Source organism: Molothrus ater, chromosome 18 (assembly GCF_012460135.2).
Source record: "Molothrus ater isolate BHLD 08-10-18 breed brown headed cowbird chromosome 18, BPBGC_Mater_1.1, whole genome shotgun sequence".
NCBI classification, from domain to species: domain Eukaryota; kingdom Metazoa; phylum Chordata; class Aves; order Passeriformes; family Icteridae; genus Molothrus; species Molothrus ater.
In genome coordinates this window covers 8,323,390-8,348,549 of record NC_050495.2, presented here as the reverse complement: position 1 = coordinate 8,348,549, position 25,160 = coordinate 8,323,390, and the positions used below count along the sequence as shown (strand labels likewise).

Below are 25,160 nucleotides of genomic sequence, written 5' to 3'. Positions count from 1 at the left end.
TGACAGACCTGGCCTCTCCTCCTACGTTCTCAGCAAGGGCAAACTGCAGAGCCGTGTCAGCGCTGCCCCGGGGGTGCCCAGCAGCCGGCGGTAACACCGCTCCGGGCCCGGGGGCGGCAGCGCGGCCCCGACCGGCCCCGTGAGGGAGAGCGCCCTCAGTTCTCCTTCGCGTCCTCACACGAGGGGGGCCGCCACGCCGCGCTCTCTGATTGGCCACTCCCCTCCTTGCCGGTTCGCCGTAGCCCAATGAGAACGCGCGGCGGAGTGGGGGGGCGGGTGGGGATTGGCTGAGCGCGGCGGAGGGCGGGGCGGTCGCTGGGCCCGCGCGGGGGAGCGGAAGGGCCGCGCTGAGGGGGGCAGTGGCGGCGGGGCTGAGGGGGCGGCGGGGCCGGCCGGGTGCGGCGCGATGCGGTGCGGCCGCCGCCTCTTCCCGCTGCTGCTCCTGGCGCTGCTGCCCGGGCTGTGCCACGGCAGGGAGTCGGCGCCGGGCGCCGTGACTTGCGGCTCGGTGCTGAAACTGCTCAACACCCGCCACAGCGTACGGCTCCACTCGCATGAGGTCAAGTACGGCTCCGGTGAGCAGGGCCTGGCAGGGGAGCTGGAACATGGCGGGGCACGGGCTGTGAGGGGCCGAGGAAGCGGCGGGGGACAGGTCGTGCCTGACAGGGAAATGGCGGGGGTGGGCAGGCAATGAGGGTGGTGGGGAAGGTGGAGAAGTTGGAGTGTCCCGAGGTTCGTATCCCTGGTGCAGAGGGAAGCGGCAGGCCCGGGATGGGGTGTAGGGATGGGCGGGAGACACGGCAGGGACAGGGGGATGCTGAGGCCTGTGGGACAGGAAGATGTCAGGAAGATGTGTCAGCTGCTTTGTGGGCCCTGGAGCCGGGATGTGGCAGGGCTGCTTTGCCCTCTCCTGAGGTAAGCCCTGCTCTGTGTCACGGCCCTCAGCAGCACCTTCCCAGTGCCTGTTCTAGCAACGAGGATGTTGGTGTGTTGGGCAACACGAAGACCTTGATAGTATTTTTGATAAAGGTGGGATGGTGTGAATAGTACCTGTCATGGATCAGATTTTTTTTCTTGTGTTCACCATGAACTTTGACAGTGTGCATCTGCTAACACATGCTGTGTTTCCCTGCTTCCATCTGAAAGATGATTTGGTACCTGCATTCCTTTTGCAGTCAGTAAATGGACTGTGAGAATTAAGCGTCTTGTACACAAAGGCATGACAACATTAAAGCAGATTTCTGTAGTTTTCTCATGTCTGTTGGAACTGAGGAAGCGGGATAAGTCTTGTGTAATTTAATTTTATTCAAACAGGAAGTGGGCAGCAGTCAGTGACAGGAGTTGAAGCCTCAGATGATGCCAACAGCTACTGGCGGATCCGTGGGAAGAGTGACAACAGTTGCCAGCGTGGGACACCAGTGAAATGTGGGCAAGCCATACGACTCACCCACGTTAACACTGGGAAAAATCTGCACACTCATCACTTCCCATCACCACTCTCCAATAACCAAGTGAGTTGGTTTAAATCTTAAGCTTTTGTACAAGTAGCACATGCTATTGACAATAGTCTCTCCAGTTGCTTGGTTTTTTGGAGAATCAGGCTTGAGTACCAGCTGCCAGAAGCAGTATGTCTGTGCATATCCAGATTCAAGTATAGGCTTTTCTGCATCTTGAAATTATGTATTTCAGTTTTTGACAGAGGTAATATAGTATGTGCCAGCATTGGTATTTCACAGTACTTTTAACAAATCTGCTTTTTTTATTTTTCTGCACTGTTGCTGCTGGGAAGGCTGTTCTGAAATGTTTGGTGTTTTCTAGATGCAAGAGATTGAGTATCTCCCTCAACATTGTGAAGATTGCTCTAGAGCCAGGCAACTAGTCATGTGTCATACCATTTGGCATCCCATGTCCATATTCCTTGGTCATCCAGTGTATTAGTCTCAGTTGTCTTCTTGCTATCCCTATTTCATTTCACTGTTCATATTTTTCTGTCCTACTTCCACAGGAAAACTGAGCTGCTCTTGCAATCATACTTAATTATAGTTTTGTACATATCTAGAAGAGTGTAATTTCTAACTGTAATTCAGCCCCAGAACAAATACTTCTCCAAGATGGAAAATCTCTCATAAATAATGTGGTTGTTGGAAGATTTTTGTTGTTAGTCATGTCAGGCTGTGTAGATAGGTTGTTACATTCAAACTTGGAAGCTCTGACTCTGTGGAAAAATTTTTTCTTTCATCATGAGTAAAATGACTGAAACAATAAGGTTCAGCTCTGTGTAGGGTGTCTCAATAATCTGATTATTAAAAGTGATGGAAAAATAACATTTCAAATGAATTGTTTAAGGGAAAGATTGACTCTGAAACATTCCCTGAGTTTCATTTTTCAGTGTAGACACTTCATATATTGTCATTAAGGTAAGAATGTTCATCTATCATTGTGAGGTTTTGTTTTGTTTGGAGCTTTTTCAGCACTTTTTGCTCAGATTACAGGTTGGAGTTTGTTGGCGCTTTGTGTTCAGATTGTCTGGTAGAGCCTTACTGCTTCTGGCTTCAGTAACTGTTGACAAAGCAGAACAACAGCACTGCTTTCCCCATCCTTGTCTTTGAACTCTGCTGGGTCTGTGGTTGGTGTTTGTGTGTCCTGGAGGTGTTTGCTTACACTTTCACTTCAGGAAGCTTGTGTCTCTAACAGGAAGTAAGTGCCTTTGGGGATGATGGCGAAGGAGATGACCTGGATTTCTGGATTGTGCAGTGCAGTGGTTCTTACTGGGAGCGGGAGGATGCCGTGCGCTTCAAGCACGTGGGCACCGAGGTGTTCCTGTCCATCACGGGGGAGCAGTACGGGCACCCCATCCGAGGCCAGCGGGAGGTTCATGGCATGCCTGCTGCCAACCACCACAACTATTGGAAAGCCATGGAGGGAGTCTTCATCAAACCCAGTCTGGACCCTGCAAAACATGATGAGCTCTGAGTTGACACAGGATCCAAAACGCTTTGTGTGACTCCAGTGTTTGGAGATGTTAATCCTTGGTCTCTTCTAAGTCCTGCCTTGCCTGGGTGACTGATTTTTTGTGTTACTGAAGGGCATTAGTTCATTCTAGGAATGCAGCACTTCTGTGGGGAATGGCTTCTGCCAGGTTCGGCCACTGACATTTATTTGGTGAAGTCCTTTCTGAATTTCCAAGCTTTATTGGTGAAACTAGTTCATGCATCTGTTAGGTTTTGTTGTCATTTGTTTGCTTGTTACTTTTTCTCGAATTCAAAGGAAATGGAGAAATGAAAGTAATACTTTCCTCTAGTCTCAAGTACAATAAAACTTTGTATTTTGTAATCTTTTTCCAGCTATAATTAAATATTTAGAAACTGATTTCTACATCCTAGTGAAAGAATGTTATTGATGAGGAGATGGATTGAGTGTAGAAACGGAAAAATGATTCTGAAATACGGTGGTTTTGAATGACTTGTAGTCAGCTATTCAGTCTTTGAGTTTAAAAAAAGTATTCATTTGAAAATTGCATCAAATGTCTTATGAGAGTTTCATTCTGTATTGTATTGGAAAATTTGAAAATATTGTGTGTGTTGGAGTAAGAAGACAAAATTTTAAGAGTTTTACTTTGTCCAAGAAATTCAGATGTTCTAGTAGGGGTGGTACAGCTGACTGTCCATTGGTAAGGCTGCTCTGCTCTATGAACAGGTGCAGAAAACTGCTGCTTGCTTAATTAATATTGGAATTTTACACAGTTTCTCATGGTGTAAAGGAACAGTTAAATTTGACTTACTTCTATGTCACTACAAGATCAGTATGACAATCCAGGTGAATAAATAGTGAGGCATACATCTTTGTGGGGCTTTGTATGTGTGAATCCAGAAAAGCAAAAAAAACCTGAGACAATGGTTTGGCCATGGATTTCTGACAGAGTGATATGCACTGGAGTGCTAGCAAGGAATCTTCACTGAACGAGTTAAGAATTTCTGTGTTCCTCTGTGAAAAGGAATTGATTCTTCAGTGCATTTTTACACAGTGGTACTGGAAATACTGATTAAAATTCAAAATACCATGTATTTGTGATTTTGTCTGAAATTGAGAAGCTCACGAAATCAGTGAGAAAAGTCAGAACATTCAGGTGTTCTTGTTTCCATGTGTGAATAGTTTACTGATTACAGTGCTCGTTAGTCAATCAGTTAAAGAGGCAGGAAACTGATTTACTGCTCTTACAGCTGCAGTTGGGAGCTTCAGTGTTGGTGTTGTGTTGAGAGGGTGCAGTAGGCAGTTGAGTTCAGCTTTACAAATCCAGCAGGCTGCTCTGTGCACCTCATGCAGGAGTGCTGGCTCCAGGCTTTATTTAAGGATTTCCTGCTAGGGAAGATCTGTCCAAACCCTATGGAACAAGGAACCTCTGTAACAGCATTTCTGTGTACCTTGCCATTTTTCTTCAAAGGAAAAGGTAAGAATGTTTTTCTAGTAATTTTAGTTGCATGTGTGTATTTAAGGATTGCAGGCATTTTGGAGATTAAGTGGACTGGCTTTTGCTGTTTTGTATTAGAAATAAACTTTCCTGTGATTAATATTTCAGGTTCACTGATACTCTTGACTAATTGGTATTGAGGTTATAGCTATAAAAGGATAACTATTTAAAAACAAAACAAACCTGCATAAACAAGCTTTTCCCTTACGAAGGAGAGCTTTTCTTTTGAAGGTGTTATATACATAAACACAAGAAATGCGATGGCATTTGACAGGAGGAAGAAAGTCTTGACAATGAGCTCTCTGAGTTCACTAAGAGCTAAAATGCTTTGTGCCTACACCAATGGGACTAGTGTTTGTGCACCTGTGGAATACTGAATTGGCTGAGAAGGGGTAGAGCTGTGGGGCTCATCTCAGTCTGTGTGCCAGGTATTATCCCCACCCAATGATGGTCTGTGCCTGGATGTTTCTGACCCTGGCAAAGGTGGCTTTCAGTCTTATTTATTATGCTTGAGTGGGCTCTCACTGGACCTTTGACTTTCTGTTCTGGATTTGAACCAAATTGGTTTGGTGAGGCTGTGAAAAAACTGACTTTTAGTCATTATTGCTTACTTTCTTATGTTCTGTTTTGAAAAATATTTGTGCCTTTTGTTCCTAAAGAACCAAGCTGCCACACACAGATATACCCATGACTGCTTTATTTAAAGACGTGTTCAACAATATTCCTGTGAGCTGAGTTTCCTCCACTTCTGATTCTGACCAAAGTGTAGACGTTGCTTAGACTTAATATTTCACTTGGGTGTGTGTCACAATAGTTGGGGGGGATTTTGCTTGGTTGGGATTTTTCCCCAATTTTTATCCCTGAGTGGTGGTCTGAAGGACTCTCAAATAAGGCTGTTTGAAGTACATCTTACTTTGGGAAGGTGTAATATAGTGCATCAAGAACTATTGGTACCCCTAGCATGCTGAATTCTGGCTACACAAGTCATGTTAACGTAGGAAGTGCAAAAATTATAGCTGTGAAAAATGATAGCTTGTGCTCCTTTGCAAGTACTGAGATTTCAGAGTGTGATTCAGGTGTTTTTATTTACTTTGGCTGCTTATAATTCAACTTTTCAGTCCTGCCCCCATGGGTGAGGATTAGAGACTTGGAGAATCTGTTTTTTGTATTGCTGTGTGGAGATATTTGTTTTCCATGTGATTTTACTGTCTGCCTAAAGCTGTTGGGGCTCTAGGGTAAAACATGAAATACTGAGAGATGTAGATACAAAAGTTGGGAATTCTGTTTTGTTTCTTTATTTTCCTTTATTTTAAAATGATACATTTTATACCTCCTGTCAAAATTCTTTGTATGCTTCAAGGTTAAATGAAACCAGTTTATTTTGTCTTCTGATGCTAGCAGAAAATAATCCTCTCAAATAAGAAAGAACAGGTGCTTTCCTGTTGCTCACATTTTACTACAAGAACTCTCTGAAAAGGTGCACCAATGTTGCTTTGTACTCCTCCTTTAAGAAACCAGAAAGGCTTTTGGGGAAAGAATTAGAAGGATCTGTATTTATAATTGTTCTCAGCGGGAATAGTTGCTAGTCAGTCTTTGAAATCTGTCAAATAGTGCATTTTACACATACTTATATATCTAGTTCAATATGAAATGACAAAGAGTTCCTTAGATATGTTAATTTCTAGGCAAGTGTGTGCCTACAGATATTTTTCCTCTATTTCTGGAAGCTCTTTAAAGCTCTGTACAACTGCTCTGCATATGAACGCTTGCCACACACTTTGACTTTTTAGTCAGGATGAATGAAACCTGGGTTTAGTTCTTCCAGTGTGCTGGAAGGGATGTGTTGCTCATTGATTCTTCATTCTGAATGTTGAGGCTAAATATAAACCAGTGTTTGTATTTAAATGGTATAACCATAATTTAATTTATTGTGTTTAGGAATACTAATTGGGTATATCTGTTCTTATTAGGTTAAATTAGCATATCTTTCTAAGAGGAAAAAATCCAGTCAAAACAAGCCTGTAACAATGAATCTTCCTCAGCAGTATTTGTAAGCCTGTTAGTTTTGCTGAATCTTCTCTGTCTTCTACCTGCCTTCCCCAGCTCTGAAGCAGAGGCTGACACTGTAGATGCTCCACATTTCACACCTGGCCTAGGCAGAGGCTGAACTGTGGCAGTGTCCTCTTCCAGCAGCAGCATCCTGCTGGTGTCTGACTCCCTGCTTGGCATCCTTGCTGCCTCTTTGCTAAATTCCCTGCTGGCAGCTGAGAGCCCGTCAGAGATTTGAGTATGTAGGGTGTCTGATGCTGATGCCGCTTTCCTAGTTTTGAGTTTGCATCTGTGCCCTTTTGGTTTTGCAATTTTCTCTTTAAAAACGTCTCCTGTAATCCAGCCCTGGGCCACCAATCGATTATCTTTGATAAATAATTGCTTCATAACATGGCTGTTTCATCAGCTGCCTTTCAGGAACTCGTGTTTGGGGATACACTTGTGGTTGTGTCATTTAGCTTTTTAAGGAAGCAAGAGAATAAGTTAAACAGGAATATTTGAAGCTAAGGAAATGCTTTCCCTCTTCACTGTGCTTGGTTCTGTCTGGTGGGGTAGGAAACACAGGGCATGGTTTTCTTCCTCAAGGAAGAATGAAACATTCAACCTTACCACCCTGGAGTTATGTAGGAAACACAAGGCAATTTGGACATTACCTTAGGGTTTGTTATGCATGCAGGTCACAAACAGTAATAAACTTTAAGCATTTTGAAAAACCTTAGGAACCTAAAGGAAGAAGTATTTCATACCTCTTCCTTTTATTTCCAGGGATATTCGAAGCATCTTAGTGCTCCCATGGTTATAAATTCTTTGGTAGGGTGTGCGGTATTTACACATAATAATTTTTATTTTCTGTGCAAAAGAGGGAAACCCAGCATTAGCTCCTTCTCATCTGTTACCTGAATCAAACTTGCTGTAATTGCAGTAATGCATGGAAATTGATTGAGACATGGTCAGCCAATTCCTGTGAGGACAGTACTGGTTTATTTTGGGTGTATATGAGCAAGGAGGGAATGTAGTGAGCACCTTGAAAAGTAGACTTCAGCAGCTACACTGTTCAGTACTTCTTTCTATTTAAATTGCATCAAATTGGACTGATTATAAAAGCCTTTTTACTATATTTGGTATTGTGCTAATTCTAAATTAGCATAAAGTTCACAGTGAAATCCTGTGATAGCTCTGAGACTGATTCAAGCTGCTGTTCTGTGAGGGATTCATCTGTCTCCTGTCCTTTGTGAAAATGGTGTCCTGCTTCATTAGGATAAGAAGTGTTAGAAGCTGTATGACATCTCCAGGGTCTCAAACCTTTATGAAACACATTACAAATTAATCAGAATGTGTACAAGATGTAAAGCTGTGTAATTACTTCCTATGTGCTTTTTATTAATTGTAAAAATAATGTGTGGATGCTGGCTTTGGAGGACTGTTTAGCTTTGGCTCAGATCCGTGGCTCTTTGCTTGATCCTCGTGGTGGTTATGATTTATCCACCTCGGCTTCATTTTCTGAGTACTAATAATTAGTACAAGTGTGTGCTGTACTGAAAATCGAAGTAGGTGGGATGAATCTAAGTGCAACTCAAACAACAGCTGAACATAATACGCAGTAGGTGCCCGATGTTATTTTTCTTCTGCTGATGCCCTCACAACCCCATCTCTGCCTGCCCGGCCGCCGCAGCCTGGGAGGGCGGGCTGACTTCAGCCTGGCTTGGCCGGTGCCCGCAGACAGCCCCTACACGAGAGTTCTCTTCTGTTCGCTTAAATGCTGGTGGCTCCTCTGTCCTGCCAAGGGAGCAGCCCTGTGGGTGAGCTGTATAAAAGCTTGCGTGGCGGTGGATGCGGGCAGGGCCGTTCAGAGGTGCAAGGGGCGGGCGCGTGTGGCTCTCTCGGTGCCGGAGCCGCGGCCGCTAGTCAGCGCTGCTCCCCCGCCTTCCGCGCCGCTCCCCGCCTGCCTGCCTGCCTGCCTGCCTGCCTGCGAGCCGTGTGCCTCTGGCAGCCCGGCAGGGTTTCAGCAGCGCAGCTTTGATCGCCGCAGATTTATACTCTTCGGGGGGAAACAAATAACATCCGCTTCCCCCGCGTTACACTGCTAAGGCGATCAGCTGCTGCAAGACCGCCCGTGCGGCCGTGCCTCCTTAGGTGCGCTCTGCCAAGTCATGTTCTGCTCGGTTATTAGAAGGGAAGTTTAAAACATTAGCATAAGCTCTGAAGCGGTGCTTCAAGCGTTTCTGTTTACTATTTTTCTTTAGGATCGTTGAAGTGCGGCCAAGGATGAAGTCTGTTTGCTTACAGTGTACATTTAAGGCAATTATCTGTATTGTAAAATTAAATACCGGGTTGTGCTCGGTGGGGGAAGAAAACGCACAAAAGGATCGTTAAAAAGAGAGCTCTCCTTGTCCTGTCATGTACCAAAAAAAAAACCAAAAAAACAAAAACGCATTGCATTTCGCAAGATCTCGACAGTAAAAGCTAAAACGAAACGATCTGTTCCTGACTAGAATAGGCTGCGCGTCAGTGGTGGTTACAGGAACACCTCTTATCCCTAACGTAGCTCACCTGGCTCTCCTCGGCTCTTGCTGGACCGCTTCCCCTGGAGCAGATCCTGTGCCATCCGCCGAGGATTCCCCTTTGGCATGAGGATGAAAGCCGAGCTGCCATCTCTTACCGACGCGGTATCGGGTTGCGAGCCGCTGCGAGACTTCTCCCAGCCATCCTGCGAGGATGCAGCTCCCGCTGGCTTCGTGGGTCACCCACATCGCGCCCCACCAGCCGTCCTCAGCAAGCGGCGGGTCCAGCTCCCCTTCCTACCCGCACAGTTATTGCCGAGGGCTTTGTTCACGTGCCAAAAGAACGTAATTTTTTTTTCCCCTGCATGTCTGCCTGGCGGTGCAATTTGGGTTTCTCAGCATCCGCCGCCTGCCGATATTCTTTCATTTCTTTCATGTCTAGCGGAAAGATGCTCTCGCACAGGAGCCTTCAGGGATTCCGGGTACCAGTATTTGCGTGCCAGCCGCTGCTAACGGCGATCCTCGGGAGCTGGCAGGAGACCCTCATTCTCGTAGCGGAATTGTTCTCACGGCTCACTCTACCCCTATCCCTCTGCTCTCTGCCGGGCACGATCGGCGTCTCTTTATTCAGCCTCGCCCGCCGCAGCGGGGCGTGGAGGGAGCGGGGAGGTCCCACGGTGTGCGCCGGCCCCAGCGGAGCCCCCGGCTGCGGGCAGAGCCCGGGCCCCGGCAGAGCCTGGGCGGGCGCGGCTCCCATGGAAGGAAGAGCTGGGTGCGGCAATGCTTGGCCGCAGGGCCGAGCCCAGGGACGGGACTGCGTTGGGCAGAGCCTGTGTCCGATGGGTCAGCAGAGAGGGCGATTCCTCCGCTGCCTTCACCCGACTTCCTCTGGCCAGGCGGCAAGTTTAAAGCCCAGTAGCTCGAGAGCCCAAAAGGCTGCAAAAGCGAATCGTTGTGCCTTCTTGTGCCGAGAAAACACAGCGGCGACTCAGTACCTGCCCGGGAGAGGGAGCTGACAGGCTCACGGGGGCCCTGAGTTCCTAACCCTCATCAAGGACGCCCGGAGGCCTTCGTGCTCTAGGGCTGTTCTAATCGTGCTTTTATACGGCTTGTGAGAGGGCTTCCGGCCCTGTCCGGCTGCTGACGCTGAGAGAAACACGCCGTAATGCATTCTCAGCAGTTCCATCCTAGTACAAACCCATCTAGCTCGGTAACTGGCTTCGGCGGGCACACGGAAGGTGATGTGGGAAAATAACCACATAGGCACTTGTTTAATCACCTGTCTACTCCGCTTGTATCCTCCCTGCTTGTTCGAAACGGGAAGGATCATGACGCGTGCCAGCAATATCTTACACTGGGCTAGCGTTGAGTGTGCTTGTGACTCCATTGCCGAAGGAAAAAAATATAGTGCTCTTATAGCATTAAACCTGGGCGGGTAAAACAGACCTCGAGAAGTGCAGAATGCAAGGCTTCTCCTGAAATTGCACCCAAGGGAGCACCATCTGCTCTCTCTTGCAAATATTATACTTTTGAACACATTACCTCTGCCTTTGCTGGGTGAGGATGTGCAGATGATTATAGTCGAGCTGCAGGCAATTTTCTATAAAGCTGCACAGCAAAACACGTTTATGTTGTGCTGCGTTTCCTCAGCAATACAAACCCACGGTGAGATTGGCTCTCAGTCGAGCTTAGAGACTTCAGTCTCAAAGGCAAAATAGTTTAAAATGTTAAAATATTTGTCTCTCTCTATGTGCTCTGTTTTCCCTCATGATACGGGAGGCTGTTTATTGTGAGCAATTAACTGAAATCTTGCTTAAGAAATCCCAGCAGCCTCGGAGCCCCTCGGTCTCGGCTCTGGGGGAAATAGTGCTTCGTGACGCCCCTTAGGAAAACTGCCATTCCCAGGGGTAAAGCCGGGCGCCGGAGAACAGGAGGGATGCTGCTCGGCAAAGGGCGGGGAGGGGCGATCCGACCGGCGGGAACACGTTCGGTCTTTAAGGGGTAAATTCGCAGCTGGGAGGGCACAACTTCCCTCCTCCCCACTCAAAAAGGTAGGGGTACTTGTGATTTTTTTGGAAGCGGCAGCTGGAGTTGAAGGGACACCGCCCTCCGGGAGAGCAGGAGTGGGTGGCAGAGAAAACCCCGAGAACGCTCCTAAGATTGGAAATTTGACATAGCAGCTTTTTTCGGCTTCCTCCCCGGCGACACCCGAAAGCCGAGCCGGGGAGCGATGAACCCCTCAACTCTTGTTCTGCTGGGACGGGAAGGGGGGTCCCGAATTTGGGGAACATCAGAACCAAGTGAATGTGCGTGTCAGTGACGGAGAACGAGGCTTTCCGAGCCCGGCGGTGCCCAGCAGGGCAGGGGCGGGGGCTGCGAGGGGCAGGGCGCAGGCGTGGAACGGACGTACAATGGGAGCTGGCCAGGGGAGGGTGGTTCAGCATCCTCAGCACGAACCTGCTGCCGGGGCGGCTCCTGCTCTGCCCACAGCACGCTCCTGGTTGGGACCCCGCGGCGGAGCTCCCACTGCCGGGGCACTGCCGGGGCACCGACCCCACCGGGGAGGAGATGCTGCGCGGGGCGGCGCTGGGAAGGCTGGTGCTGAGTGGGATGCTACATTAAAAGATGCTTTGAAGGGAAGATAACAATAAATGCCGAATGTCGCTTTTCTTTCCAACCTGCTTTCTGTGCTCTTCTGCATAGGAAAGTTGCCCGGTCTAGATTGTTCTTGTCAGAAAACCACCTTAACACTAGATCATATTTTCTTATATCTGGTGCCTTAAGAAACCGAAGGAGAAGTGATTGTTGTTCAGTCTGAGACACTATGGTTTATACTGAAAGAATTCCTTAGTACTTAACCTAAAATAAAATTCCATCCTCATAAAGTGTTAGCTAAAGTCCAGGGATCTTTTGGAATGAATAGGTAGAGCTATGCTTAAGGTACTGAACTGGAACTGATGAGCAGTACTCAGTTTGTAGCTGCAGAACTGAGTGATCCCAAAAACGTGTCGGTGCTTTTTCGTCCCATCTGGAAGAGAAAATGATAGGTTTTCTTTGCCTTGTCTGTGAGCAGTGCTCTGGGTTCCGGGGCAGGTGTCCAAGAAGCCAGCATGGAGACTGGGTGACATGCCCAGGGCTGCCCAGGTGAATCCCTGCCCTCCCAATATCCTTCTCCCGCAGCCGCTCAGAGCGGTGGAAGATCACCCGCTGCTTGTGTGCTGTGGGCTGCTCGGAGCAGGTTAAAATGGCGACGGCCACCCTGTCCCTCGAAGGCAGGGACTTCTGTCTGTCCCTGTCCGGCTGTGCAGGGGCTGTGGGGTGTTGGGGTGTTCGGGCACGGCCCGAGGGAGGCTGGGTGTTCTGCCGGGAGCCAGCCCCTCTTTGGCCCGGGCTGCTGTGGCTCCTGCTCCTTCTCCGCCCGGTGCTTTCGCCGCTGGGACTGACCGGCTGCAGGTGGGAGACTCTCACTCACTTCTTGGAGGGAAATGCGGTGAAGCAGTGCGGGGGCTCACCCTCAAGCTCCCCGGTGGGCCCGGGAGGTGCTTTCCCGACGGCACGGTCGGAGCAGCAGTAGGCTCCCTCCAGGCTGGTCTCCGGGGCATTTATGTGCATCAGTGGATTTAAATTGAATAGAGAAGAGCCAGGAAAGGATGTTCTTGGATGTCGGGCAGAGGTATTTTGGGCAGAGATAATCGGAAATGTGTGACTAAATAGCCTGAGCAATACTTAGTCCTGCTGTGTCGTCCCCCCTCCCCCTCCAAATTTATGTTTATTGTGTGCCCCCAAGTTAATAAAAAAATTCAAGACGTTTATGTCGAGAAGTGGTTTTAGGCGGTGTCCCCTTTGGCCCCGCTCTGAGCCTGTCCTCCCCGTCTCTGCTAGGACCGGCGGACGTGACTTTTCGCGTCAGCCTTTCACGGAGGGGAAGGCAGTGGCTTCAAGCACACCTTCCCCGACGGAAGGGGGCCGCCCTCTGCCTCCCTATGTCACGGGGTGGGGGGGAAGATCCTCAGGTTTGACGCCTTCCTTTTGGTCGGAGCCTGCGAACAAAGCAGCGGCACCGACTGTCAGCGGGGTCCTCTCATGAGCCGGAGGCCCTGGGACCCCCCAAACCATCGCTTTGCGGGGGCCGGTTCACCCGGCAGCAGCTGTGGGGCTCAGCCGGCTGCGGTGCACCGGCCTTTGCCGAGCACCGAAAATGAGCCCCCGGCACCGAAACCCTTTATTCCTGCCGGCGGCAGCGCGTCCGGGGCTGCCCGTGCCGCTCGCCGGCCGCACGGTGCTCGCCGCGCCGTCGGGGCAGCGGGGCCCGGGGAGCCGCTCCGCCGCCGGACGGGGAAGGCAGCCCGGGGCTTTACCCCAGCCGCTGTAGTGCCGGGACCCATTCATTCAGATAGTCCTGGCTTTAAAGAAGACCCCTTACCCCACTGTCTTCCATAATACATGGTGCAAGTGGAAAACAGTTCGGCTTCGCTTCTCCCGATTTAAGTATTATCCAGATTCTCCCGCCCCTAATTAAATTATCCCCTCCTTTTTTTTTTTTTTTTTTTTTGATGTGTGTGAGATTTCGAGGGATGGGGAGGAGATTGGTCGTTGTTTAAGTTTTCTTCCTGTAAAAATTTACCTTTCATTAAGGTTGTCTGTGCATGAACAGGGAAATGAGGGGGAGAAGGGATCTGATCAGAGAATTCAGACAGACATTCAACCAAACTACTCTTTCACTTGCTCCAAACACTGCTATAAATGTCCTAAGTTAATCACTTGGTGTTTGGGGATAGGCAGCGAGAAATCCTTAGCTTTGCTCCTTCTTGGTGTCTGCAACAGCTTGCACATGAAGGTGACCTCCATACTTCTTCTCTAGGGTTGGTGAGAGACCCCCTTTTCCTTCAGAATGGGAAGTTTATCATTTTCTCCTCTCAGAACACAGCCTCCCTTTTGTCTGAATTTTTCAAAATAATTGAGAGATGTGTAAAAGGTGTATCCACTGTAAAAAGAAAACCAAGTAACAGAATCTTGTGCTGGAGGGCTGTGTAAACTCAGATGGCCATCACCCCAGCCTTGTTCTGAAAAATGACAGGAATTCACAGTGGTAGAACAAACCAGTTTGTTTCTAGCACAGTGTGATGGTGGCTTTTGTAGTTAGTGTAACTCCCCATAGATTTTAATTGGGCAAACTGCTCACAAAGACATAGTGGCTCCTGACAAAGGTGTTACTTGTTAATATATCAGTGTTTGAGGAAGTCGGGGCTCTGATATTTGTTGCAGTAGTAGCAGGATGACTCTATAAAATATTTGACTTATTGCATTCATGAAAAATGATACATTCAAGTTTGCACCATAACAGCAGCTTATCCCTGTCATCTGATTACTGTGTGTCTCAAGATGGTTAAAAGGTTCATCTCCCAGGAGAGTGAGTAAGCAGGAATTTTACAGAGTCGGTGTCTGATGCTGTGCCCAGGAACTGTACCTAGTTTCATGCAGTGCCACAAAGACTATTTTGGTTTGCCCCAAGGAACTTCCATTCTCAATTAGCCACCCACCCGCTGTTCTGCTAGTTCCTTATGGCAGAGATCCTGCCCATGGAGCTTCTGGTGACAATACACTAAAGACAAGAGCACTGTTTTAAAGCTCTGATGCTTTGAGACTTTTCTCCCCATCTGTTCACTTCTGAGCAGAGGGATGCATCCTTTGCAAGAATGCAGGGCTGCTAGATCCAAGCTTTGCCTGGGGAAGCTTTCCATTCCCAGGAAGGGTTTAGCTGGAGTCTCAGAAGTTGTGTACAGATTTAGCCAGGCTTCAGCTGAAAAGCTGGATAGATAATGCCATTGTCAAACCTCCAGTGGAGCAGTTTGGCCACCTGCTACTCCCTTTGGATGGAAACAGGATGTTTACTGGAGGGCTTTTCAGGAGGGAATGTACTTTCAGGTGCCCCATCTGAACAGGTTTCTCTGAAGGACTTAGCAGCGTATACCTTTTTTTCCTGACCAATTACAGCTAGGATTTAGAATTTTTTTTTTATCTGCTTCATCCTCTTTCTTAGCACTTAGTTTGTTGTAATTGCTGGAACACGTCCTGCTCAGTCTGTGCTGAAATGAATTCTGAGGACTGGATGTGGAGCAGTGGCAGGATATGGCCCTAAAGCCCAGCTGTTTGTGCTTCCTGCAGGGAAGTGGCTGTCTGTGGCAGCCCTTCTAGAGGCAATGTACACCCTCTGCTGCAGTGGAGTGAGTGCAGTGCAGACCAGCAGATCTAGGGGAAAAAATTCTATTGTGCCTTGGTTTTCGGCAAATATGCTATGAGCTACCTAGTGGTATTAGGTCTAATCATAGGCCTCAAGGCTGTGGCTGGATTTATGTTGATCACTTTAAAACAAATCTCACAGATATATTTAGTAGAAGAATGTGTAAAATCCCAACCCCCAAATGGTATTATGTAACCAATACAGTATTTAAGTGCCCCCTGTGTAAACTAAGTGAAAAGCCTGCTGTTTGCTTTCTTTGCCTCTGTTGTGTATTGGTCAAGCGAAGCCGGGTGCTCTGTTTGCTGTTCTGATTACTATTTTAAAAGGAAAGATCCATAGGATCATGTTATCCAGAAATTGAAAAAGAGTTAAACCCCTCTCACTGGGCTTAAGAGAGGGGTCTGGGGCTGAGTGAGAGCCCTCTCGTGGGCTACCCAGGGGTGTCTATTGCCAGGGGAGCTTGTGCCATTTGAAAGCACACATCAAGGATACAGCCCTGCACAATGTACTTTGTCTCTTTATTTTGGCATGTGTGGTGCAGCCGTTGTCAGTGGCCTCTGCAATCTCAGCCACAGGGTTCAGCTGAGCTCAGCAAAGATGAAGATGTGTTAGTGTAGGGTCAAGGAGATGGTGGGAGCTAGTGGGACAGCTGGGAATGTTTCTGCTGCTACATCTAGAGCTGATATCTGGTGGAAACAAGAGGTGGATTTCCTCTTGCTTTGAACCAAGAGGACTTTGTAGGCTTTCCCCCTAATTTACTGTTATTGATCTGCCATCAGCTCCTTGCCCAGTTAAATCCTTTATTCAAGGTGCTGGATCTTAGGAGCACAGTGGTTTCCCATTATTGTTATAATCTTTTGCCAAAGAGAGATTCCCCTTTCTCAGTAATGCACCAAAGTGGAAGTAATCGCTCTTTTTTCTTCTTGCATTTGTCCTTTCCTGTTTCATTCACCGATTGAAAAATGGCTAAAGAGCAGCCCCCATTTCACCTCCCCTTTTCCCTGATTGACTCAGCAGCTCCTGGGACAGAGAGAGGAAAGGGGCCTCGAGGTCACAACCTTCACAATCTTCAAAGCCCCTGCCGCTTCCAGCAGCTGTCACAGCTCTCACTGACCATATCCCCAGAAGGTCAGCAAAAAAATAAACACTGGGGCCCGACAGGTCCCCTTCTCATGCAAACTGGCCATTTCCCTCCCCAGCTCCCATTCCATGCATAGATTACACATTGGAGACCCCCTTGGATTTGCACAGAGCTATGCAAGAGCAAAATGCCACAGAAAATAAAAGCAGAAGGGCTTCCTGGGCAGGCAGGGTGGGAAAAAGAAAAGCAGCTTCCTGAGCTCTCCATGCCCACCCACAGGCTGCTGCAGCCATTTTGTGTGCGCAAAGCCTGAAGGTGAAGCTGGGGAGGGGGCTGACTTTTCCCTGGGAGAAAGACTGCAGGGAAGGATTCAGCTTTTGTATCTGCTTGTGCATGTGAGGAATGGAAGATAGAGAGAACCCAAAAGAAATAGGAAATTAAGCATAGACTGTAAAAGCCTTTTCATCAGGATTAGATTGCATCCCTCTCCAACAGCCAGCCTGCTTTCTGAACTCACCTTCTTCTGCAAAAAGTCATGATGAAGCAGAAATAGTGCTAGGGAGAAGCACAGGTTCAAAAGGCCAGAGCAGGAAAGTCCTTTGCTAAGGAAATACCCCTCCCTAGCCCTCTTTTATACAAGTATCCATTTCACCATCACCACTAATAATCAAAGGGCTATTTCCTGGCCTTCCCAGATGCAAAGCACTGTTCTCATCTGCATTATTGCAAACCCTTCCCCTCCCGCCCCACATTCACTTCCCTACCCGTGCTCTCCCATGGCTGAACCCAGCACTAGGACACGACTGGAGTTTTTCAGGCTCCACAGTGAAGGAAGACGCTCGTTTCCTATTCGCATTTTCGGCCTTTCCCCACAAGACCAAACGGGTGAGCAGCATACAGGATCGCAGGGCAAAAACTCGTCGAGGGGATTTTTATCAGCGAGGGGCTGCCAGGGAGGCAGGAGGGGCTGCTGACCTGCAAGAAACCCCCCAGGAAGAAAAGGCAGGGACAGGGGACTCGGGGGTCACTTTTATTTATTTGGTGTTGGCCGGGTACAGCAGAGGGGCTGCCCCAGGCGCCACGGAGCGCGGCCGGGGGCCGGCGGGGCGGGAAGCGGTGGCGGGCCCGGGGCAAGCGGTGCGCGGATCCGCTCACCTTGTCCTGCCCCTGCGCGCACGCTCTCCGCCGCTGCGTGTTTAAACAAAGAAAGTTGCACAACCAAAGTCCGTCCGTCTGTGTCGTGTGTATCCCCTCCGCCCCGTTAAGGTGGCTCTCGGGTGCGGCGGGACGTCCCCGTCCCCGCGCGCTGTCACCGGCTCGTCCCCGGCTCTCGGCGCTCCCCGGCGCACTGACGCCCTTTCATTATTGCACTGCTCGCTGCGACAGTGACAGTAGTGCAACAGGGAAAGAGGGGCAGCCCGGCCGGTGGTCCCAGCGCTGGCACAGCAGCTGCGGCGGCTGCCGGGCTGGGGGCACAGGGGGAGAGCCCGAGTGGGGTGGGAAGATCCTGGCTTTGTCCCCGAGCTGGCCGCCTCCCATTGGAATGATGCTAGGGGCAGCTCGGGGCGGGGGGCGGAGGGAGTTAAACCGAGGGTAGCGGCAGCCGTACAAGGGGGAGGCAGCGGGCACGGCCCCGTAGGATGGCTCCGGACCCTGCCCCGTACCCCGCCGCCCCGGGGAGACGCGCGGCAGCGGCCCCGCGGCAGCTCCGCCGCGCCCTGATCCGGCCCTCAGTCCCCTCCCACCACCCCTTTCCCTGGGCCCCTGAGGTCCCGAAAGGGACCGCGGGGACCACCTGAAATGGAAGGCAGGGCCACCCACTCGGCCATCCCGGCTGCTGTCAGCCCCCAGCTGATCCTCACAAAGCGGAGAGGAGATTTAACACCCCCATCCCTGCTTCGTTCCCACGTACCTCAGAGAGCAGCTCTCGGGAAGGGCCGGAGGCAGTGCCCGGCCCCGCTGCGCCGCCCGACCCTGGAAGAGCCCCGGGGATTCGGGGCACGGTCGCGGAGCCCGGCGGGCCGCACTCGCCGGGCAGAGCCATGAGCTTTGTTTCGCCGAGGTTATTGGGATTAGAGATTGGCCTCTTTGTGCTGTGCTCTGCTTTGCACCACACTGGTTTTCGGGCTGGGATCAGGCACAGAAACAGCAAGTATGGCTATGTATCTCCTCCCATCCTTTGGTGGGTGTTTACATCAGTATGTAATATAGACACCCTTCAAACGTCTCAGAACTCATACTATTTTAGAAAGGAACCATGATGGGTTTCTCTGGTTTCAATCACTGCTTGTGTTTTAAACACGAAGCCGTTTTGAATCCTGTGTGATAGCATCAAAAATATGCCCATTACTCACAACCTGAGTCACCAGAATAGCACGATTATTTGTCACAAATACCATCTCTGTACAATTACTCGCCTATCTAACAACACTCAGCGTTTCACAACTTTTCCCTTAACTCGGTGGGCATATGGGATTATTTTTTCCTGCTGTGGCTTTCTTCTCTCCATGAAGAATAACCCTCAAAAGAAAAGACCCTATAAGCAATATTGCACTACTACCCTGATCACAAAAGCAGAGGCAATATTGATAGGGTCTCATCCTTAAGGTTAGGAAGCTGGATAATGTGTCTTGCAGCAGGTGACTGGAGGGAGCTTCATTCCATGCCTGCAAAGGGGGAAGGGGTAAAAAGTTAGAAAGCAGTGCACTGCCCTGTGGATTATAGCACCATGTGCTCCTGGGAGAGTGGGGATGCAGGAATGGGGTAAATCTCTGACCCACAGAATCTGTGCACAGGCACTACCCATTTCTCCCAGGACACATTTAACTCCAGTATGGATTTTATCCAGGTTTCTGTACCTCCATCCCCAGTTCTCACTTTCTTCTGTGTAAATTTCTCTCCTTTATTAATAGCCTCAGTCAATTAGCTGCCTAGCTGTCAGAGGCTGGGAAGTGCTATTTATTTGATTAACTGATAGTTGTATTTTGAGCCTCTTAGTAACAGGCATCAAGCCCTCAGAGAACTTCCTTTCTAGGGCTGTCCTACTTGGAGAGCCCAGTGTTTTAAATATCCCTCCCTTCATTGGAAATCACGGGATTAAGTACACACCAAAAATTAGAAAGCAAAACAGGATCTCCAGGGCTGGCTCTCCAGCACTGACTTCACATTTATGCACACAGGTTAAACAGTGTTTGGAGACGCACGCGTGTTTTGCCCTAGCTTGTTTTGTTTGGCTTTTTCTTCTCTTCCCCCTCCCCAGCACCTTTTCTGTCCAAGGCTGGAAGGCACAATCTTCAGCTGGGGCTGGCTTAGTGTTGAACATGCTTACAGCCACAGAAATTACTCCCAAGGAAGGGCTGAGACACCTCCAGCTTCAGGGGTGCTTTGCCAACTCGACTCTTCCTCTGCACTCAGCTCCCAATTAACCTGCCCCAGCGCATTTGTCACGTAGGAACACTTGAGAGCCCAGAGGAAGGGGAAGGAAATTTCATTCCCAGGCCATCCCAAACCAGGTCACGATTTTGACACATTAAGCTTCTCTTTCCTCATTCTGCTTTCCAGTGGATTAAACTGGAGTGTAATGAAGGGACAATCCCCTAATTCATGGATTCCTGGCTAATTTATCCATGCCACATTGATCTGGTCTTTGCCATTGGAGGTCCCTGGCTTTTGGCATGCTGGTGTAAGGCAGCCCTGCATCCTCTTTGATGCTGCCTCACTTGCCAAAGAAAAATGATCTAGGCAAGCTCCATTCAGTGTCTGGTTTTTTTCTAATGCCCAATAATCAAAATCTCCAATCTGTCCCAATCCCTCCTTTTCCCCATCCTTTGTGATGCTTGTGGAAAAAAACAGGGATCTTTTTTCCACATTATTTATTTATATGAAATCTTTGCTCACACTAATTAAAAGGCCACATTCACAGAGATTGCTGAAAGCAGCTCAGAATTGAGCTTTATCAAACTTCTGTATTCTTGTTACCTTGGCAAAACTTCAGGTTTAATCCTGCCATTACTTCTCAACAATCCCTGCAACCTAGACATCCAGTTGGACTGAGATCATAAAAAAAGATGCAACTAGGCTCAGCCTTACCTTTCCATCTATTCCCGTCCAGTCTATTTTGTTTATTGTTTACCATGTCTTTTCCACTCTTCAGCCTTGATGTTATCTCAAACAAGACTTAGGACATAATACACACAATTTAACTTCTCCAGTGGCCCAAGACACAAACCTACTGGCAAGCTTACAGTGGAAACACACAATCTGCACATGAAGTGATGTTACTGATGTATGGATAGTGTGGGGGAAAGCACGATTTGACAACTTCCTCACAACTTAAATACTTCAGTAGCTGCAGAAGCTACAACTGGCAGGGGAGGGTAAGGGATGTAATTAGAAATGTCAGCCACAAGTTCCAAGCAAAGGCAATTAAGTTACTTTATGTTTCTGGATCTGTGCTGAGAGCCTAGATGTGTCTCAAAAATGTCCTTATCTCTAAGTGGTGTATTGGCACAGACCTCCCCACACATTGCCTTTTTTTTTTTTTTTAACAAAATAGGAAAAATAAAGACTGAATCAGCCTTCAGTAGTATTCCCCCTAGTTTGCAAACGATATGCAAAGCCTGCCTTGCACTATGTCCTATAGCAGAGAGACTCTCGGGAATGTATATGGGGGTTATTTTAAAATAAACGTTTAAACACGAGATTATGAAATGCATGCTATTTATACACTGTGAGGCTCAGCATCTCTAGATATGTTTAGAAACCTCTCTTGCCTTTAATCACAGTTATAGAAACTAAATGGAAATGTCACCCAGACTAGTATAGAAATAACACTTTATATGTTGCTCAACAATGGAAGCTCTTTTTTTGGCAGTGCGTGTGGGGGAATCTTACTGTAGTGGAGCCTTTGCTATGTGTTTAAGTCCCCTTTTTCTGATGTTAGGAGACAAATAGACTGAAGTGTCCTTACGATGAAGCACTGGGATAAATAAAGTAGTGAGCTGAGTCTCTGGAGCTGAGAGGCCTCTGAGATCAGAGCTTGCTTTCCCTGGTTTAGCTTAGGGAGCCATTTCTCCTTCCCTTTGTTGCTGTTTTGTTTGTTTATTTTTCTTGTGGTTAAAGATGCTATTGGGGCAAGTGTTTTTTTTTTAATTTTCATCTCAGTCACAATCTCACAAAACACAGAAGGACACAGTCCAGCCTTGTTTCCCTGGTCACAGTCAGTTCTCTAGCCTGAGGAAAGGAGACCATTTAAAAGACATCTTGCAATTAAATACATTATATAGTTTACAATATATTTTCTGCAGCGGAATTGACACTATCACCAAAGGTCAAAGCAAACACTTTAAACAGCTGTAGGCTGAAAGTTGATTTAGAGTTTTCCGTCCTATTTAATAATTTTATCATTGTTTTAAAACTGGGAAGTGTTGCCTTTTTAATTCTTTTTTTTTTTTTCTTTTTTTAAGAGAGAGAAAATTCTTAGCATTCCAGTCCTGGCTCCTTAAGTCTATCTAGCAAGTTTGTACAAATCTGTCCAGAAAAAAAGGGGATTCTTGCTTCCATGCAAGAGTCAACTTGTCCAGGTGTGAGACTCCAGAGAGTAAGGGTTGATAATCCTCTCTGAAAACATCACCTTCCCAAGTGTGTTTCACCCACCGAGCTTAGGGATTCTGTCACCCACAGCCACTTACCAATACGTTCCCCTTCTCCTGAAATCAGGAGGGATTACACTCCAGAATGTCCTGCCATTTGATTCTTGTTCATAATATTTAGTTTGTGGGTTTCAATAACCCTTTTCTCAGCAGCAATATTTCCTCGGCTGGCAGAACCCAGATCTGCGTCAGTGAGCTCCATTAAAAGGAATGACAGAGCTCCTTAAACAGCCCAGACTTTGTAACCCCACAATACGGCTTTTCTGCATGGTGTTTACCAGCGCTCTGCTGTCTGACGGAAAAAAAAAAAAATAAAGAAGACGACTTATGGTACTAAATGCAGGAGGAAAATAGGGCTAAATACTATCACCCTGGAAGTGCCGATCCCACTGTTGGCCCTGCCTGTGCAGGGCAAGTGAAAGGCCTTGTAGTTGCCTTGGCTGGGGAAGAGAACATGCAGGGCTGATCCTGAGCTCCCCCAAAGAACTCTTTCCCCCAGAGCAAGGGCCAGACTCCCCCCATGGCACACCCCGCTGCCCCCAGCCCGCCCATGGCCCAGGGCCGGGTGGGTCTCTGCAGGGCCCCAGCCCGAGCCTGCACAGCCGGGGCCGGGGCACGGCACGAGGGGAAGCGGCACCTCCTGCCCCCGCCCGGCCGCCTCCCTTCCCCAAACCACCCAGGAGCGGCCAGAGCAGGAGCGACCTTAACACAGATCTAGCACTCAATGCAATGACTCAAAAAGTCCCCCTGAAAAAAAAAAAAAAATCCCTCTGAAAACTTAAACCATCTGATTTCACTTTCCGCTCCAGTTGGTTGTGTAGCCAGGGCGCAGGTCTGGCCTCCTCCACCACACTAATACCCTATGTGTGCTGCCTCCACAGAGGAGGGGTTCTTTTAACAAGTTTATGCAACAACAGGATGGAGGCTCTGCCGGAGCCCTTCCCCCCGCAGCCCGACCTGATTCCCCGCATTCCTCCCGCGCCCTCCCCCTCCGACCCAACTGGAGACAAACTCTGGCATCTCCACACACATGCAAATGGTTTCCCTTGCACAAATACAGACTCCTGAAGGGGCCTTTGCTTCCGAATCCCCCCTCTTTTTTTTCTCTTTCCTCCAGTGCCTTTTTTTTTTTTTTTTTTTGCTGTTACATTCCTCAGCCAGGCAGGGTTAAAAAAAAAAAAAAGAAAAAGTGGGGAAGGGAGGGTTTGGAATGTGTAACCTCCATCCCAGGCCCAAATCTGCAGGGAACCCCGTCCTCTCCCCTCACACCCCTGAGCTGGCGCTCAGCAAAGGGCGGTTGTGGGCTCCATTGCCCCAGCCAGAGCCAGGAGCTCTCAGGTTGTCCCTGTCCTTTTCCAAATGGGGTATGGTCCTTGTCATCACACAGGCCTTTCCCTGTATCACACGCCTCAAATTCCCCCCACGCCCAGGGGAGGTTTTGAAGCGTAGTGACCATATTATTTTTAAAGACATAACTTCATGCAGGAAAATAACTATGCATCTATTCCCCCTGTGATTTCTCCACCTCCAAACAAGGCAGGCTCACATGTCTGAGAGGCCATCTTACAGCCCAGCATCAGCCCCACCAAGGCTTTCACTAGCACTTATTTCTATTCGCTGATGGGCTCACACGAGCACACACACACACAGAGAAGAACAAAGCGTTGCCCTGCTCCAGGGTGGCTTCCAGCTCCTCACTGGTCCACCCTCCTTCCCATTCTCCCTGGCCAGGGGCAGCAAAGGGACCTTCATGCTCCCACTCTGGTCACTCTTACACTCCTATTGATGGCGAGGGGGGAAGACACCCCCTAGCAAATCCCTCAGAGATTTCACTCTTTCCTACCTCTTCATTAATCAAGAATTAGAAGGAAGAAGAGGGGAAAGTGCCAAAGCTAAATAGGCCTCCCTGTTCCTTTAACACACACAAAAATGGCAACTGTGCTACACTGCAGAGATGGATGAAAAGAAAAGCTCAAGAGAAAGGGAGCCATGGCGGCTCGAGTTTCCTCCACTGAGGCCTGGGAATGCAGCACATGGGCCACCAGCACCATGCCTCTGGTTCAGACATGGAGGCTTAGCCTTCTCCGCTGAGTGTGAAAGGATCACAGCCTTCAGCTCACCCCAGAAACAGAAGGGCTGGAAAGGTGTCTTTTGTCTGCTCCCTCGGCCATTGGAGAACTGGAGCGCATTATTGAGGATTCAGCTTCTCCTCAACTGTCTAAAATGGGACACGCTCCCCCCCCTTAGGATGTGGTCGTCCATTTTCTGCCTCCCCATGGCTCACTAACCAGCACGGCCTGGCATGGCTTGGGATGTGCTGTGCAATCTGAAAGCACTCGTTTACCTAGATTTGATTTCCAATATGACGGCTCTCCCCACCCCCACCCTTTGCTCCCAAGGTAACAGCTCAAGGCTTCAGGAAAAAAAAGAGAGAGAGAGAGAGAGAGAGAGGAAGGTCCCATCCCCCAGCCCTCCAAACCCCTTTCTTAGCAGCTGCAAGCGAAAATACCACATCTGCCTCCAACTACACCGCGAGTGACAGTCACCAACATATTGTTATTTAAAGATCAATTCTGAATGCAGTGTTCCTGTTCCTAGGCCTACATCATCCTTGCATCTCTAAGCCTCGCTCCACGTTGCTGTTGGGAAGTGCAGGGACAGATTGTCTTTCAAATCCTATTGATTATTGTTTAGGTATCTTGTACTATTTTTTTAAAATGAAAATGGAGGTATCAATATTCCTTTAATCTTAACAGTAATTTCTCTAAAAGTGAAATATGATGGAACTTGAAAAATACGTCAATAGGAAGCAAAAATTAAATTGTCTGTAAATACATGGATATATATTAAAGTCACTGAATTCTATACATAACAGTAACATCCTTAGGTTCATAAATCCCTAATTTTTAGAGCAGAAGGAAGAAAATATTCAAAGCTGGTCAGGATATTTTTAATGGTGGTGATTGCTCTGAAGGAGGACAAGAGGGCTTTAAAATGTGAATAGGCCAGCTTTTTATTTTACAACTTGGAGACACAAACCCAAGCTAGTGGCAGAAAGGGCAATCCATTTTGTACACTGAAGCAGTCAAAACGAGGAACAAAACCCAAGGAATTTCCATACAGACCACTCAACCCAAACACAAAATAAACAAACAAACACAAGGGTAGG

General features: G+C 48.4%; 1 protein-coding gene across 1 annotated transcript; it reads left to right on the top strand.

The window, feature by feature from the left end:
• The first annotated feature begins 379 nt into the window (after window positions 1–379).
• On the top strand, window positions 380–4,570 carry SDF2L1 (stromal cell derived factor 2 like 1). Its single transcript, XM_036393303.2, has 3 exons — window positions 380–575; window positions 1,315–1,511; window positions 2,695–4,570. The coding sequence occupies exons 1-3, from the start codon at window positions 407–409 to the stop codon at window positions 2,971–2,973; spliced, it is 645 nt and encodes a 214-aa protein (XP_036249196.1). The 5' UTR covers window positions 380–406; the 3' UTR covers window positions 2,974–4,570.
• Window positions 4,571–25,160: the final 20,590 nt, after the last annotated feature.